Here is a 14,052-nt window from a genome sequence, read left to right on the forward strand (position 1 = left end):
TTAATGGATAAATGAATAAAGAATTTAAATTTTTAATAAATAAATAGATAAGCTATGTTAAATATTTTAATAAATAAGATATTAAAATAAATATGTGAATGTTTATTAAAATATTTATAAGGTTTATTATTTAATTAATGTAATATACAGCTTTGTTGATGCAGTTTAATAGGAATTTGTTGGTGCGTAAACTGGATCCGCCACAGACGTGGAATGCGATGGTGGAGAACTACTTACGCGCCACCGGATTCTACCACGTCCTTAGAATTGGAGTCATAAGAGGATTTCATCCCATGTTAGCTGCTCTGGTTGAAAGGTGGAGGCCTCAGACCCACACCTTTATATTGCCGATCGGTGAGGTTACAGTGACATTAGAGGATGTCGCTCATATATTCGACCTACCCATTGATGGAGAGCCTGTCAGTGGATGGACAAATAGTAGTAGCGACTTCGTTCAAAGTCATGGCATAGAGATATTCGGTCGTCAGCCATCAGTCAGTGATAATGCGAAGTCCTTTATAAAGCTGGGTTGAGTTCGACGTATTAGAGACGCAGAGCTGTTGGACATTGAGGAGTCCATCAGGCGATACGTCAGATGTCAGATCTTTTGTTTGTTAGGGTCGACTCTATTCACGGACAAGTCGACCGCATATGTTCATACGAAGTATCTACCATTGCTTCGCGATTTTGAGCGGATCCATACTTATAGTTGGGGGTCAGTATGTCTGGCACATCTTTACAGAGCATTATGCCGTGCATCACGATATGATACAAAGGAGATGGATAGCCCTCTGAATCTGTTGTTTGTTTGGGCATGGGAGCGAATGCCGTGTCTTGCTCCCGTACCGAGACAAACGCTTCCACCGGCCGAGATACCAGTTGCCAGGAGGTAATAAGTCTTATTTTAGTTATGTGTTATATTCATGATGCATGTTTAACATATGATGAGTTATTTAAATATTTTCAATTAACAATGTTTCAGATGGAGTCATTCGGAACGGACCACAGCGTGGTCATTGAAGACCGTATAGACATTCAGGCATGATATAGACTACATGCAGGAGGTAAATAGTTATGGTTCTTCTGATTCGTTTTTTTTAACCATTATTGTTTGCGTTCTAATATACCGATGATACTGTGGCAGTTTGAGTGGCGACCGTATGACGGGTTGATCGTCCCCGACGACTTGCATCCCCATCTTGAGGTGTGTGACATTGTTGCTCCGTTGTTGTCGTTCGAGTGTGTCGAGTGGCATCCTGCGGATCGAGTGATGCGTCAGTTTGGATATGTACAACCTCCTCCAGGTGTACCAATGGATATTCCAGTTGACCAGCATTGCATCGTTCTACGCGGAGTGCAGCTTCATGACTGGAGAGTTTTGCATGGGCCATGGATAGTGGAGTGGGCCAACAGGCGATACAGCCGACTGCAGGACCTGCACCCCCTTCCGACCTGGGATTTTTACCGACGGTTGAGTACCGTGATTAGTAAATGCGCTCCTACGGACATCTGTTGAGATTGACGGGGTACGTTCCTCATCATCCACAGCCACCTACCCCACAGCCACCTGCCCCACAGCCACCTGCCCCACAGCCACCTATGTGTCTTATACAAAACATCCACCATACTCTTGGAGGTTGCCAGTCGCCACCGGAATGATTTACTGATGCCCGTATTGACTCATGTCGGTCTGAGATCATACCCACGCCGTCTTTTCTAACAACATACATTCGCAGATTCCTGAGAAAGAAGTGCCACGCATCAGCTCTCTCCCCTTCCACCAAGGCGAAGGCGATAGGCACAATGTTCTGGTTCCCATCTTGTGCAACAGCGACTAGAAGTGTACCTTTGTATTTTCCGTATAGGTGTGTGCCGTCAACCTGAACCAAGGGCTTGCAATGCCTGAATGCCCTAATGCATGGATTGAAACTCCAAAATACACGATGAAGTATTTTTACACCTTGCGCCTCCTCATTCCCGTTGTACAGTGGTCGTGTTTCTATTTGGACAACTGAACCAGGCATCTTCTGCACCATGACCGAGAGCCACCATGGCAAGGCTTGGTAAGAATCCTCTCAACCATCGAAAACGTTGGCTATGGACTTCTGCTTTGCCAACCAAGCCTTTCGATAACTGATGGTATAGTTGAACCTTGACTGGACTTCCGCAATTATAGATTTCACCTTGATGGACGGGTCCGTCTCGACCAATGGCCTTATAGCATCGGTAACTGTATCTGAGTCCAACTTGGAATGATCTTGTGAAATCGTTCCGATCGTGCACGTGTGCCTACCGTTGTATCTTCGTATCTCCCAACAACCTTTTTTTCGTATCAAGCTAGCTCGGATAAGCCAGTCACATCCACGCCCGTACATCTTGCATTTTGCATAGAACGTCTGTGGCTCAGACTCATACACCTCATAGTCAACTCCTCTAGCAATAGTGAAACTTCTAATCGCTGCGACGACCGACTTTCTAGAACTGTATTCCATTCCAATCCGGAACTCCCCGTCCTCAGCATCGGCAACGCCTATGTCAAGAAAATAAAAAAATAGTAAAAAAACTTAAAGTTAAAATTTATAATACATATCTTTACTAACATTTTAAGAATATTCAGCTATTTTAATTTTCAGCGGTTCGATTAGACCGGTTTACCGAGTTTGACCGATATTCATCGGTCATTTCCGGTTTGACCGATTCATACCGGATCGTTTCCTTATTCGGTTTAATTAACCTCCCGAATCGGTTTTACGTTTGGTTCACCAGTTTTCGGATCGAACCGGCTGGTCCGGTCCGGTTATGACAACACTGTTTATTGCTCAATCAAACGTATAAACTAACAAACTTATTATTTAGTCACCACGTACCTATGTTTGTATATTCCGGAAACTCGGGGGCATGCATGGCCTCGAGATCCAACTCACGCATAAAAGGTGGAACGTCCATCGGTTGACTGCTCGGCGGACGAACCACTACATTCTCTGCTGCTACCTCAACTACCACATCACCATCCTCATCTTCGTCGCCGGCCTTATAAGTGGCTTCGAAGTCCTCTTCGCTGTCACTATTCATTCCTTCGTACACTGCACCTCTATCATCATGTATATCTATATCATTCTGAACCGCCACTGCCTCTACAGTTTCATACTCAACGTACACCTCAAACTGTGGGTGTCGCATCTGAGTTTGCCGGTGAATTTGAAACATGTTCTGCATACTCGTTTCATCAGTGATCGGCATGACATCAAACTGTATTAGACCATCGAAAATTACAATCGGATTTCGGTACAGAATTCTGCTCACTCTTATTAACGTACTGTTCTCCATGCTTTTACAGAGGCTGTTCTGCAGCTCCATTAACGTCATCGTGCATGGAACTACAAATGAAAACGGATTCTGGGACACAAACCTCACTCCCTCATGAGTATTATGTATTATCTCACCGTTGCTATACACCACCAAGTTTGCAGTGCCCTCCATTGCACTAACAATAGCCTCAAAGAACACTCAAATCTTCTTCAGCATGCAAATGCTTTCGAGCTTTACCTTATATAGAGAGGTGCACTTAACACGCCCCCCACGTGCTGCCTGCCTCAACCAATCACGCTTTGACACGTGTCAGAACGCCCCCCGCGTGCTCATTCAGCACGCCCCCCACGTGCCACCTCAGCACGCCCCCCACGTGCTTCCCAACCTATCAGGTGTTGCCACGTCAGCACGCCCCCCTACGTGCTGATTCACCACGCCTCCTGCATAATTTCCCGTCTGGTCCATCCATGTATCGCCACGTCAGCATGCCCCCTGCGTGCTGACTCACCACGCCCCCTGCGTGCTGCCCTATTGGCACAACCACATTCATACACGTGGTTTTCACGCCCTCCACGTGGTTCAGGCAACACGCTCCTTGCGTGTTGCACTACCATCTAACACGTCTACATTCTTGCAATACACACAGTATACTCATTTTCAGCCAATACACCAAAATTTTTCTCATAACTAAATTAATGAGCCAAAGAAAGTCTTTGGAAGAATAATTCGATGGTCGTGGCTCCTTCTCATCATTTTCCAACCACGTGTTTCTATGTGCCTTCCTTCAAAAGATCTTTCTCTTCATTTATTCGGCAGCGATTTACTGCCTCTTTTCTTTTAAGCAAAAAAAAAAAAAAATTTATATAGTTGATTGATATTAGCTTAAAGATAAGATAAATATAAAAAGATATTAATCATTTAATATTTTCTTTTCATAATTTTTCCAACTCAAGTCTAGTTTCCATGTGTTACTCGTGAATTTAAACACGAAACTAAGTTCCCAATGGCCGCAAAAAGAAAGAAGAAAAACCAACTTGTTTGTAATAACTAGTCAGATTGATGAACAAGTGTGAACCTGTGTTCCATTTTTTTTCTGGCGTCAAAAAACACAATGTCAAACAACAAGTACAATTCTTAGCCCCTTTGGATTTATATTCATAGTCACCACACAATGACATTAGGTTATTAGTTAATTAGTAACAACACGACAAACATTGAATATTCACCATTTGAAACTTAGAACTATAGTTCTATTTATGTTGAAAATATCAATACTTCTACAAATTTAATATATACATAGCTCAATTTGACTATATTTAACTGCTTAAACTTTTATTCTATGTCTTAGCAACTTAGTATTATATTTAAGAGTTTAAAAATGTATGAAGAAAGCATCGTAAAAAGAGACGGCAAAAAACCTTAAAAGTAAAAACCGTTTCAGTTATTAATTTATTATTAGATTACATTACTATATTAGTGGATACATTTGTACACTCACATATACTAAATATAACACAATAATTAAGCAGTAGTTATAAACACAAGGTGCACCTAATAACAACAATTTTCCAGGTATAAAAAAAATTATGTTTTATTTCTTCTTAAATTCTTATCCAATTTTAAATTAATAGCATAAAATAGTACTAAAAAGAATATAAATTTTCTTCTAATAGTTTTAAAATAGAATTTAATTTTAATGTATTGTCAACGTAAAATAATTTTACGCCTGTATTTAATTACATAACGTCACATAATTAAAAGTTATTATGTTATATGTATACTAAAATTAGTCATTAAAATATACTAAAATACAAATATATATTAAAAATAAATTAAATTACACATATATTTATACACAAATATATTAATAACTAATTTTAATGATTAATTTTAATATACAAATAACATTTCTTAAATAAAAATAACTATCTCTCGTATTAATCACCTAAATAATTATCTAAAAAATAAATATATTTATATGAACTGCATAAAATACTTTATATATTTTTCGCTGCATCAAAATTAAACTCTATAAAATTTTGGAAGTGTGACAAGAATTAAGAAACGGAGAAAGAGAACAAACAAAAAATGATGAAAAGTCAACAAACAGTCTCCATCTTCAAAGCTGCTTCTTTTCCATCTCCCACCCTAGTTGCTCGTCAATGGTGACTGCTCTCTCACTCAACCAATCATATCATTTTCACAAATTTATTTTTTTCTAGTACCTCAATTCCCCAACAAAGCTCTCATTTTTAACTAAAATTTTAGCATATATAATGTTTTTTTAGCTGTTACTATTTATATAGAGTCTTTTACTATTAAAGTTTATTTCTTTTCTTCCTTTAAAAACCAAGTGAGAAACTCTGAAAGAGGTAGTGAGTTATCTCCATCATCAGAGAGTGCCATAATCATCATCACTATGAGGAAAGGACTTCTGGGCCCCAGTCTCAAGCTCTCTGTCCCTGCTTCATCTGATCAAGCTTCTTTTTCCAAGTTCCTGTGAGTCTCTCTCTCTCTCTCTCTCTCTCTCTCTCTCTCTCTCTCTCTGCATATGTAATTGAATGTGATTGTTATGTGTTTGTGTTTTTGACTAACTGGGATTTGTTGTATTATGGGATGTGAAAATTGCAGGACTGAAAGTGGAACCTTTAAAGATGGGGATCTGCTTGTCAACAGGGATGGAGTTAGAATTGTTTCTCAGAGTGAAGTGGAGCCTGTAACTTATTTCTCTATCTCAAATCTTTTCCCTTTTTTATTTTTTATTTCTATATGTTCTTATCTTTGCACCTGATGTGTTTGTGTTTGTGTGGTTTTTTTTCCTTGAATATAATATCCAATTGGATTGGTTAGTTGTTTGTCCAACTATTCTGCTGCATTTCATATATTGGATCTATGAATTGCCTTCTGTGATGTGAAGGGATTCCTAAATTTTCTATTAAGTTCCTTGTTTCTAGGCTTCCAAACCCAAATGGAGCATATTTCTTAGCTTTTGCTACTGTTTTGAACTGAAGCAGATATTGTTACATAATTTAATTTCTGTTATAATTTCTCCTCTTGATTTATGCATTTTGCTCAGCTGAAGTCACTCAATTCACGAGCACGAAATAAACTTGTTCTTGACCTTCATTTCAATTCCATTTAAACTTTTTGAGTGTCTCAGTTCAAACTTGTTCATGTTAAACTCCACACATGTAGTTATAATGAAATCCAACTCCCAGAATTATGCTTTTTAATATAATGAGGGCATGGTTTAAAGATTGGATTCCTGCACTTTTGTTTTGTCTTTTCATATTTTTGGCACAAATGCACAATACATATGCTGGCTGATTTCTCCCACTCTATGTTAATATATGGCCATAATATGTCATATTATCAGCCACCTCCAAACCCGATCATGCCGATAGACAACCAGCTAAGTTTGGCAGATATAGACACAATCAAAGTGGTTGGAAAAGGAACTGGAGGGGTTGTGCAGTTGGTGCAACATAAATGGACTAATCAGTTTTTTGCATTAAAGGTATACTCGATGCATACTGCTACTTTTTTTCCTTTTATCTTATTGGTTTATCTTTTTGTATTGGCAATGTCTAGTGCATAACATATCATCTTTCCATCTCCAACATGTTGATTTCGCTGAACACTGGCATTCAAAACTTGCTATTTTCATTCAATTTCCATGCCACTTTAGGGGGCATGCTATGTTAAATTTCAGAAAATGTTCTTTTCTTTAGAGTATGATGATTTAATTTCATCATGGGTAACTCAATTACATTCAAGTAGTTGGTTAAAGCAATGATTGGGATTTGATATTCTGGGACATGAAATAGGGCAAGTGATGGGGTAACATATCTCATGTAATGGTTTCCCTATTTGCTTTTTAGTATTTTTTAAATTTCAGTCGTTTCTCTGCATGCTTGTAAGTTAGCAATCTAGTTTAGTAGCTTGAAATGCTGCTGCTTCTATATAATAATTTTTACAAAGTAATTGAACTGATGAACTAACTTCTTCCTTAATGCTGTTATCCACTATGGTCTATTATCACTTATGCATGATTTCTTCTCAATACAGGAAATTCAAATGAATATCGAGGAGTCTATGCGAAAGCAGATAGCACAAGAGCTGAAAATTAATCAATCAGCACAATGTCCTTATGTTGTTGTCTGCTACCAGTCATTCTATGCCAATGGTGTTATATCAATCATCTTAGAGTACATGGATGGAGGGTCCTTAGCGGATCTTCTGAAGAAAGTCAAAACAATTCCAGAGGCTAATCTTGCAGCCATCTGTAAACAGGTGAGGAAGTCAGAAACTATACTTCAGTTTTTCCCCCAAAATTCTTTTCTCTGAATCCCGAATCTGATTGCGTCCATTTCTTTTATTTTTTATGTAGGTGCTAAAGGGATTAATGTATCTTCACCATGAAAAACATATCATCCACAGAGACTTGAAACCTTCTAATTTGTTGATAAATCATAGAGGTGAAGTAAAGATTACTGATTTTGGTGTGAGTGCAATTATGGAAAGTACATCTGGTCAAGCAAATACTTTCATCGGCACATTCAACTATATGTCTGTAAGTATTATATGCAATATATTTGTCATTTTTCTCTGATCACCAAGTTGTAAACTGTTGCATGGAATTTAACATCCGCTCTACCAATTTTACAGCCGGAGAGGATCAACGGTAGCCAGCGTGGCTATAACTACAAAAGTGATATATGGAGCTTGGGATTAATATTGCTCGAGTGTGCTATGGGGAGGTTTCCATACACACCACCAGATCAAAGTGAGAGATGGGATAGTATTTTCGAACTAATTGAAACCATTGTAGATAAACCTCCTCCTACTGCTCCATCAGAACACTTTTCTGCAGAATTTTGCTCATTTATATCAGCATGGTATGTGATACTTTTGACTAAGTAACATGCCAAAAGAGAATAAAATAAGACATTAAATAACACTAGTTTTTTCTTAGAAGTCATCATGAAATTAGCTTGGATGCTTGAGGAGCCTATAATTTTGTAGAATGTCTATAAATGAATAACAATAGTAAGAGTTTTTTCTTAAATTTCTTGTCATTGTGTGATTCTTATGAGACTTCTAATCTTCCTTTTCGATCTCCTCTTCGTTTAGCTTACAGAAAGACCCGAAGGATAGACTAACAGCTCAGGAACTTATGGTAGGAATAAATCTTGATTCTTAGCTTTTACCATGCACACAATCATCTTCCTGACACAATATATCTGATTGAAACTCCAGGGACATCCTTTTGTCAGCATGTACGATGACTTGCATATAGATCTTGGAGCATACTTCTCCAACGCAGGGTCTCCACTCGCAACCTTATAAAATTTGGTATGCACTAATCCTGGACTTAATTATAAGCAGAAGAGATATTTTTTTCCTTCTATATTGTTGAATTGGTAAATATATACATGGTTATGTTTTCGAGCCCTTATCTTCAATTAGAAGGATCTTTTTTTATGAAAGCATGTCCTAGTTTGCCCAGGAGGCTGAAACATTATTTTTTACGGCAATATAATTCTTTTTCAGACACAGTTTCATGGACTACAAATGATGGGATTTTAGAAACTGATATTTCATTATATATTAATGTATTTATTTATTTTGTAGGGTTGCTTGGCATATGGGCAGTGGTAGCAGATGATTCAAATTAAGAGGCAGTTCCTGAGTCATGTCTAAAAATTCTGTATTTTATTATTGAGTGATTGAATTTCAAGAGTTTGTTGAGAAGCTCTTTATGTAAGGGCCAAGAAATTGCAACAGTTGGCTGTTCATGAGGAATTTTAATTCTGAAATTCAAGTTTTAGGGATCATTTGCAACAAAATGTTTGACCTCCTAATGATTTTGCAACAAATCATATCACTAGGATTTACCAAAACTGTTGAAATTATATGGCGCTCAAACTTTTAATACACATAAGTTCTCTCGGGCTGTGCTAATGGAAATAAGAATTAAAGATATGAATTCACAATGCTTTTAGCTATTCTTTAGTCTTTTAAAACCTGCACTTCTGGCTGAAGGTTCATTCAAGCTATGTTTGTGACTTTTGTATTTGGTTAAACCTTATCAAATTGTTCGGAAATGCTTATAATCAAACAAAAGTGTGGTTGCTGCATAAGTTTAGAACTACGTTCTGATCATTTGAACATCTATGAAGAAAAGTTAGTAATTAAACTTCTCAAATTTTTTATTCTTGGAAAGCTCTGATAGTCATAAAGATAACTTATCCAAGGTGAAGGTATCATTGTACAATGCAAATTTAGCATACATAACTTACTTAGCCCTGTGAAAAACTGGCGGGCCAAATGTGTTAATACTTAATACTGCCAAAAAAAAAAAAAACTGAAAATCAATAGGATAGTAGTTGAAGAAATTACATATGTAAAACTTAATGCTAGATAACATGTATTTTGCTTATGCTTTTCTCTTAATTTTTCTTTGAGCCTTCAAGTCTATCACAATTACAGATATGTTATCTTTGCTTCCCCTTTGGAGGGCAAGTCTAGAGAGATACTCTGCAGCAGAGTGAGCTGCAGGGTCAACTCCTTCTTCAACTTGTTCGGTCATTGACGCATTCTCACCATACTTCTTGTGCCAAAGAAGGATCCTCTTCCGTGCAACTTCACAGGCTTCTTCATTTGTCACCACATCCCATAAACCATCACTAGCTAGAATAAGGCACTCGTCATGTTTCTCCCGTTGCACAAACTTCACTTCCGGTTCTGGAATAATACATGGTTTCAAGTACCTATCACCTATTGGACAAGAACTAAGATGATTAGACTAATTGCAAGGAACTAAATGCTATATTTTGTAGCAAAAAAAGAAATACTTTTTCATAGTGTCCTATAAAAAGGCTGTACCATTTTATTCATTTTACTAGAAACCATAACCCTTAACAAGAAAAAGTTTACAGTAACTAGCATCACTTCAAATCCAACTACATTGACATAAATATGCTGCAGAGATGCCAAAGGCAGATACATACCTATGGATCTTGACATTGCCAAAACGCCAAGAACTCGGTACCCTTGCCAATGTATGACCCTTCCTCCTGCAGCTTCTATCCTTGCCCACTCATCCTCCCTGTTTGGCTGCAAACATGAAGTAAAGTCTCCTCTATCAGATGGCTCCAATTTTTAACTCACGAAAAACATTGTGAAAATAGAAAGAAGTGCCTTACTTTGTGGTCAGCAGACAATGGAATGGCTTCTTTTCCACGATACAAGACGGCTCTTGAATCCCCACAATTTGCGACTATTATGTGTGATTGACTCAATATGGCAACCACTGCAGTGGAGCCAGCAGTCTCAGGAGCAATTGGTTCAATCGTAGACTCTGCTCCACCACTGTTATTTCTGCCATTACCAGCTCGAATTCCTCCAACTTCATCATCTACTTTCTGAAAGCAACTTACAAATGCTTTCTTCCAATGGTCCTGTAAAAAATCTCCTAGTTCTGTTTCTGCCAAACTTGATTGTGCAGCTTCTATCTCCTCAATCAAAGCCGAATGCAGGCGTTCCCGGCAGTAATTGGCAACCTACCAACCAAAAAGAACAAAAAAATAAAATCCAGTTAGTGTCAGACTTCAATAAAAGTTGTATAATTTTATTTTGATAGTGATTTTTAACTAATACCTGAAAGCCTCCATGTCCATCATAGACACCGAAAAAGTGGGCTAATGAGCATATTGTGTTATCGTTCACATGGCTATCTGTTAGCATCTTTGAAGGAACTTGAAGAAGTTTAGGCTTAACAGCTATAGCATCTTCCATCTCTGGTCTTTTTCCACAGATTGATGAAAAACCACAGAGAACACGACTACTCACTTCCGAAGCATTCGGGTTGCTTGTTCTGTTAGACTGATCAAGAGGTGCAGCACAAAACTTTGGATCAGACCCATCCAATCCCCTTGGATCCTCACTCTCAAGATCCATTGCAACAGAAACTGTGTTCTCCTCTGGCTGCAGTGCTGGATGTGTCTTGTTTAATCCATACTCAGCATAGATTTTATCATCAACCCCTATGATAACTGGCGAATCTATCTCAGAATAAATGGCCTTCAAGGATGCAGCTTCCTCCCCAGAGGGGCTGCATTTGTCATTGGAGCTTGAACTATGTAGACAATGAAAATCCACAGCCAGCATGAATTCATCTTCCTTCCTTGGTGGGTTATGGCTTTCTCTCAAGACCCAATTACTGTCACATTCAATAACCATTTCTGAGACAACGGCAGCTCCAACTTCATTCTCCTTCATCTCTGCAGATACCGTAATTTGATGTTTGAGACTAACATCAGAATGATTATCACTTCCAACAGAATATGGTTGGCAACCTTCAACTGAAGGATTTAATATTAAAGCTGCAGCAGTATTTGCCATAAGCTTTATACCAGTTATCTCCACGTGGGTTGCCACTGCTGACTCCTTCTGAATCAAGTTCCCAATTGTAAATGGCACTGCAACACTAGAAGATATTTCCTCCATTTGTTTACTTTGCCTTGTAGCAATAGCCTTATCCTCTATAGTATCCAATAAGCTATGCAAGGCCTTTAACCACTTTTTCCCTTGCTTTTCCCTTAATCCTCTTTTCTATGGCTCAATCAGCATCAAAGGCACCAATAAGGCTCCTACGACAAGTAATCAACAAGTTTAGAGACAACCTTCCCTAGAGGCACTAAAATTAAATACAGTGTAACAAGACTCATTCAAAAGGCTACATTTATTGAAGCAGAAAAGCTGATGCAAGAATAACACACTAGATCCTTTTGTGAAATTCACCTGATTTTGGCCTTGATCCTATAATGTAAGAGGGCACAAGTGGTGCTCCAAAACCTTATATTCCTAACTCCACACCAGCCCTCTGATCCCTGGAAGGATACACAGGCAATTTATTATTTATTGAACCAGAATCATCATATAATTGACAAAAGTCAGTAAATGTTTTGTCTCTCTCTCTCAAACAAAAACAGGAACAAAGGAAATGGGGTCACTGGAAACAAAAATAAGAAATAAAATACGAAACAAATAGCAGAAATATGAGAAGAGAGAGGTTCCCTAGATCTGAGATATCCAACATCAGCCATTGAACATAACTCCCCATGGTATCGACAATTATGTTCCTTTCATGTGTCAACTACAACAAGACCACCTCAACCCCTCAAAAGCATATTGATTGCAAATATTGGTCATGTCAACAACTCCAATCCCACTAGGTCCCTTCGTTATATCTATCATGAACTATTCCTAGATTTCATTCCTTAGTGCTCTTAGATTTATCTCTAAGGAATAAAAACAAACAGTTAAAGGGCATAACATATTAGTAATCTGAATTGTTTTGCTTACCTTCTCAAAATGAAAGGTAGTGCATGTAAAGCCAAGGAAGGGAATGAAGGAGGAGGAAACAGAACAGAAAGCCTCAAGTATATGCAGTTATTGTTATTATTGTTGTTGTTATTGGTTATTTAGTAATTAAGTTAGGAAAATGAAATGAAAGCACAAAGTATTTATTTCCTTCACGAGTTTTTTATTCTTTCTGATAAGAAAAAGAAAGGAGTTTCAGCTTTGGAAAATAAATAAATTTAGAAACATAAATAATTTAATACGCAACACGTGTCTTATTTTTCCTTATGTTGGAAATTTTCAAAATTCTTTAGAACGAAAAAGTAAAAGCAAAAAAGTAAAATGTATTATGTAATTAGGCATGACATTATTTTATTCTCTTTCTGCTATGGTAGGATTATGCAAGAAATTGACACCTAGCCCTATCTTTTGTGTTTTGGTTGATGAGTTTGGTTACATCATTATTTAAAGAAAGCATTTCTTTAAACTACCAATACAAGATTAAGACGTGGAAGTCATTCTAATCTTTAAATTCAACCTCTTCTCTCTTTCATCCATTATGGAGGGACCATAGTATCTTTTATTATTACAAGCATAGTCATCATTAGCTAATTTATTAATTAATCAAAGATCAAATGTTGAACAATCGACAACATCGCTTTACTTAAATACATTGCTAATCAATAATTATTTCTAATTTTTCATTAAAATATATTACTTCTAAAAACCTTTTTTTATTTTAAAAAATTTTTATTATATCAATTATATTATATATATATATTAAAATTTAAAACTAACAACTAAAATCAACTAACAGTATAAAATATATATTAAAATATAAATATATATAAAAAATAAATTAAATTATATATATATATACAAAAATATATTAATAAATAATTTTAATAACTGATTTTATCGTATGTTATTGTATTATTAAATAGAATAATAGAAAATTTCGGAAAACAAGGAAAGGAAAAGCAGAAAGGCCAGTACGAGGAGGCCACGTGCATGGGCGAGAGAATCGAGAAGCTCAGCACCAAGGGAGATGTACGAAATTATTATATAATAAAAAACAATAAAATAAATATATAGGTGCAGATGGGGTGCGTGCAAATGGAAAAAATGGAAGAAAAAGGTTTGCTGTATATAGAAAAGAGAGAATGAGGTAATGTTGTAAGAGAGAGATGCATGAACTGACAGAGACAACAAAAAACTGTGAATTATAAAACCAAACGTAACAAAGTGAAGTGAAGCAGTGACAGTTGACGCGTACAACATTGGCATTTGCCACTCCCATGCTTCCAAGAAGATATATCCTACAGATTCTAAGTCTTTAACCTCTTTCTCTTCAATGTAAGGTTGTTGGAGAAATAA

The 14,052-nt window shown here is 37.0% G+C and overlaps 3 protein-coding genes across 5 annotated transcripts; 1 reads left to right on the forward strand and 2 right to left on the reverse strand.

Annotated features, from left to right (window-relative positions):
- Window positions 1-1,538: 1,538 nt before the first annotated feature.
- LOC140183719 (uncharacterized) lies at window positions 1,539-2,036 on the reverse strand. The gene has a single exon (XM_072232427.1). The coding sequence runs from the start codon at window positions 2,034-2,036 to the stop codon at window positions 1,539-1,541; it is 498 nt and encodes a 165-aa protein (XP_072088528.1).
- Window positions 2,037-5,354: 3,318 nt separating this feature from the next.
- Window positions 5,355-9,158, forward strand: LOC112696868 (mitogen-activated protein kinase kinase SIPKK). Of its 2 annotated transcripts, XM_025749792.3 has the most exons (10): window positions 5,355-5,474; window positions 5,664-5,808; window positions 5,941-6,025; window positions 6,686-6,826; window positions 7,378-7,602; window positions 7,700-7,882; window positions 7,978-8,207; window positions 8,443-8,488; window positions 8,569-8,664; window positions 8,944-9,158. In XM_025749792.3, exons 2-9 carry the CDS (start codon window positions 5,729-5,731, stop codon window positions 8,656-8,658), a joined length of 1,080 nt encoding a protein of 359 aa, XP_025605577.1. In that variant the 5' UTR covers window positions 5,355-5,474; window positions 5,664-5,728; the 3' UTR covers window positions 8,659-8,664; window positions 8,944-9,158. The 2 variants fall into 2 exon arrangements, with proteins under 2 accessions (XP_025605577.1, XP_029154606.1); XM_029298773.2 differs by lacking the exon at window positions 5,355-5,474 and having other exon boundaries at window positions 5,587-5,808.
- Window positions 9,159-9,500: 342 nt separating this feature from the next.
- On the reverse strand, window positions 9,501-13,868 carry LOC112696854 (protein phosphatase 2C 50). Of its 2 annotated transcripts, XM_025749781.3 has the most exons (7): window positions 12,679-13,868; window positions 12,115-12,203; window positions 11,727-11,963; window positions 10,972-11,594; window positions 10,518-10,874; window positions 10,323-10,428; window positions 9,501-10,089 (listed from the first exon to the last, which is right to left on the reverse strand). In XM_025749781.3, the coding sequence occupies exons 3-7, from the start codon at window positions 11,818-11,820 to the stop codon at window positions 9,749-9,751; spliced, it is 1,521 nt and encodes a 506-aa protein (XP_025605566.1). In that variant the 5' UTR covers window positions 11,821-11,963; window positions 12,115-12,203; window positions 12,679-13,868; the 3' UTR covers window positions 9,501-9,748. The 2 variants fall into 2 exon arrangements, with proteins under 2 accessions (XP_025605566.1, XP_025605558.1); XM_025749773.3 differs by having other exon boundaries at window positions 10,972-11,963.
- Between the last annotated feature and the right edge of the window lie 184 nt (window positions 13,869-14,052).

This window comes from Arachis hypogaea, chromosome 1, assembly GCF_003086295.3.
Source record: "Arachis hypogaea cultivar Tifrunner chromosome 1, arahy.Tifrunner.gnm2.J5K5, whole genome shotgun sequence".
Taxonomy (NCBI): Eukaryota; Viridiplantae; Streptophyta; class Magnoliopsida; order Fabales; family Fabaceae; genus Arachis; species Arachis hypogaea.

Bases quoted from the DNA above. Each gene is read 5' to 3' on its own strand.
- LOC140183719 (XM_072232427.1), bottom strand. From the start codon at position 2,036: ATGGTGCAGAAGATGCCTGGTTCAGTTGTCCAAATAGAAACACGACCA.
- LOC112696868 (XM_025749792.3), top strand. From the start codon at position 5,729: ATGAGGAAAGGACTTCTGGGCCCCAGTCTCAAGCTCTCTGTCCCTGCT. The intron at 6,026-6,685 runs GTAACTTATTTC...TCATATTATCAG, and splicing joins CTCAGAGTGAAGTGGAGCCT to CCACCTCCAAACCCGATCAT. The intron at 8,489-8,568 runs GTAGGAATAAAT...TTGAAACTCCAG, and splicing joins TAACAGCTCAGGAACTTATG to GGACATCCTTTTGTCAGCAT.
- LOC112696854 (XM_025749773.3), bottom strand. From the start codon at position 11,820: ATGGAGGAAATATCTTCTAGTGTTGCAGTGCCATTTACAATTGGGAAC. The intron at 10,875-10,971 runs GTATTAGTTAAA...TTTGGTTGGTAG, and splicing joins ATGGACATGGAGGCTTTCAG to GTTGCCAATTACTGCCGGGA. The intron at 10,429-10,517 runs GTAAGGCACTTC...TCATGTTTGCAG, and splicing joins CATTGTCTGCTGACCACAAA to CCAAACAGGGAGGATGAGTG.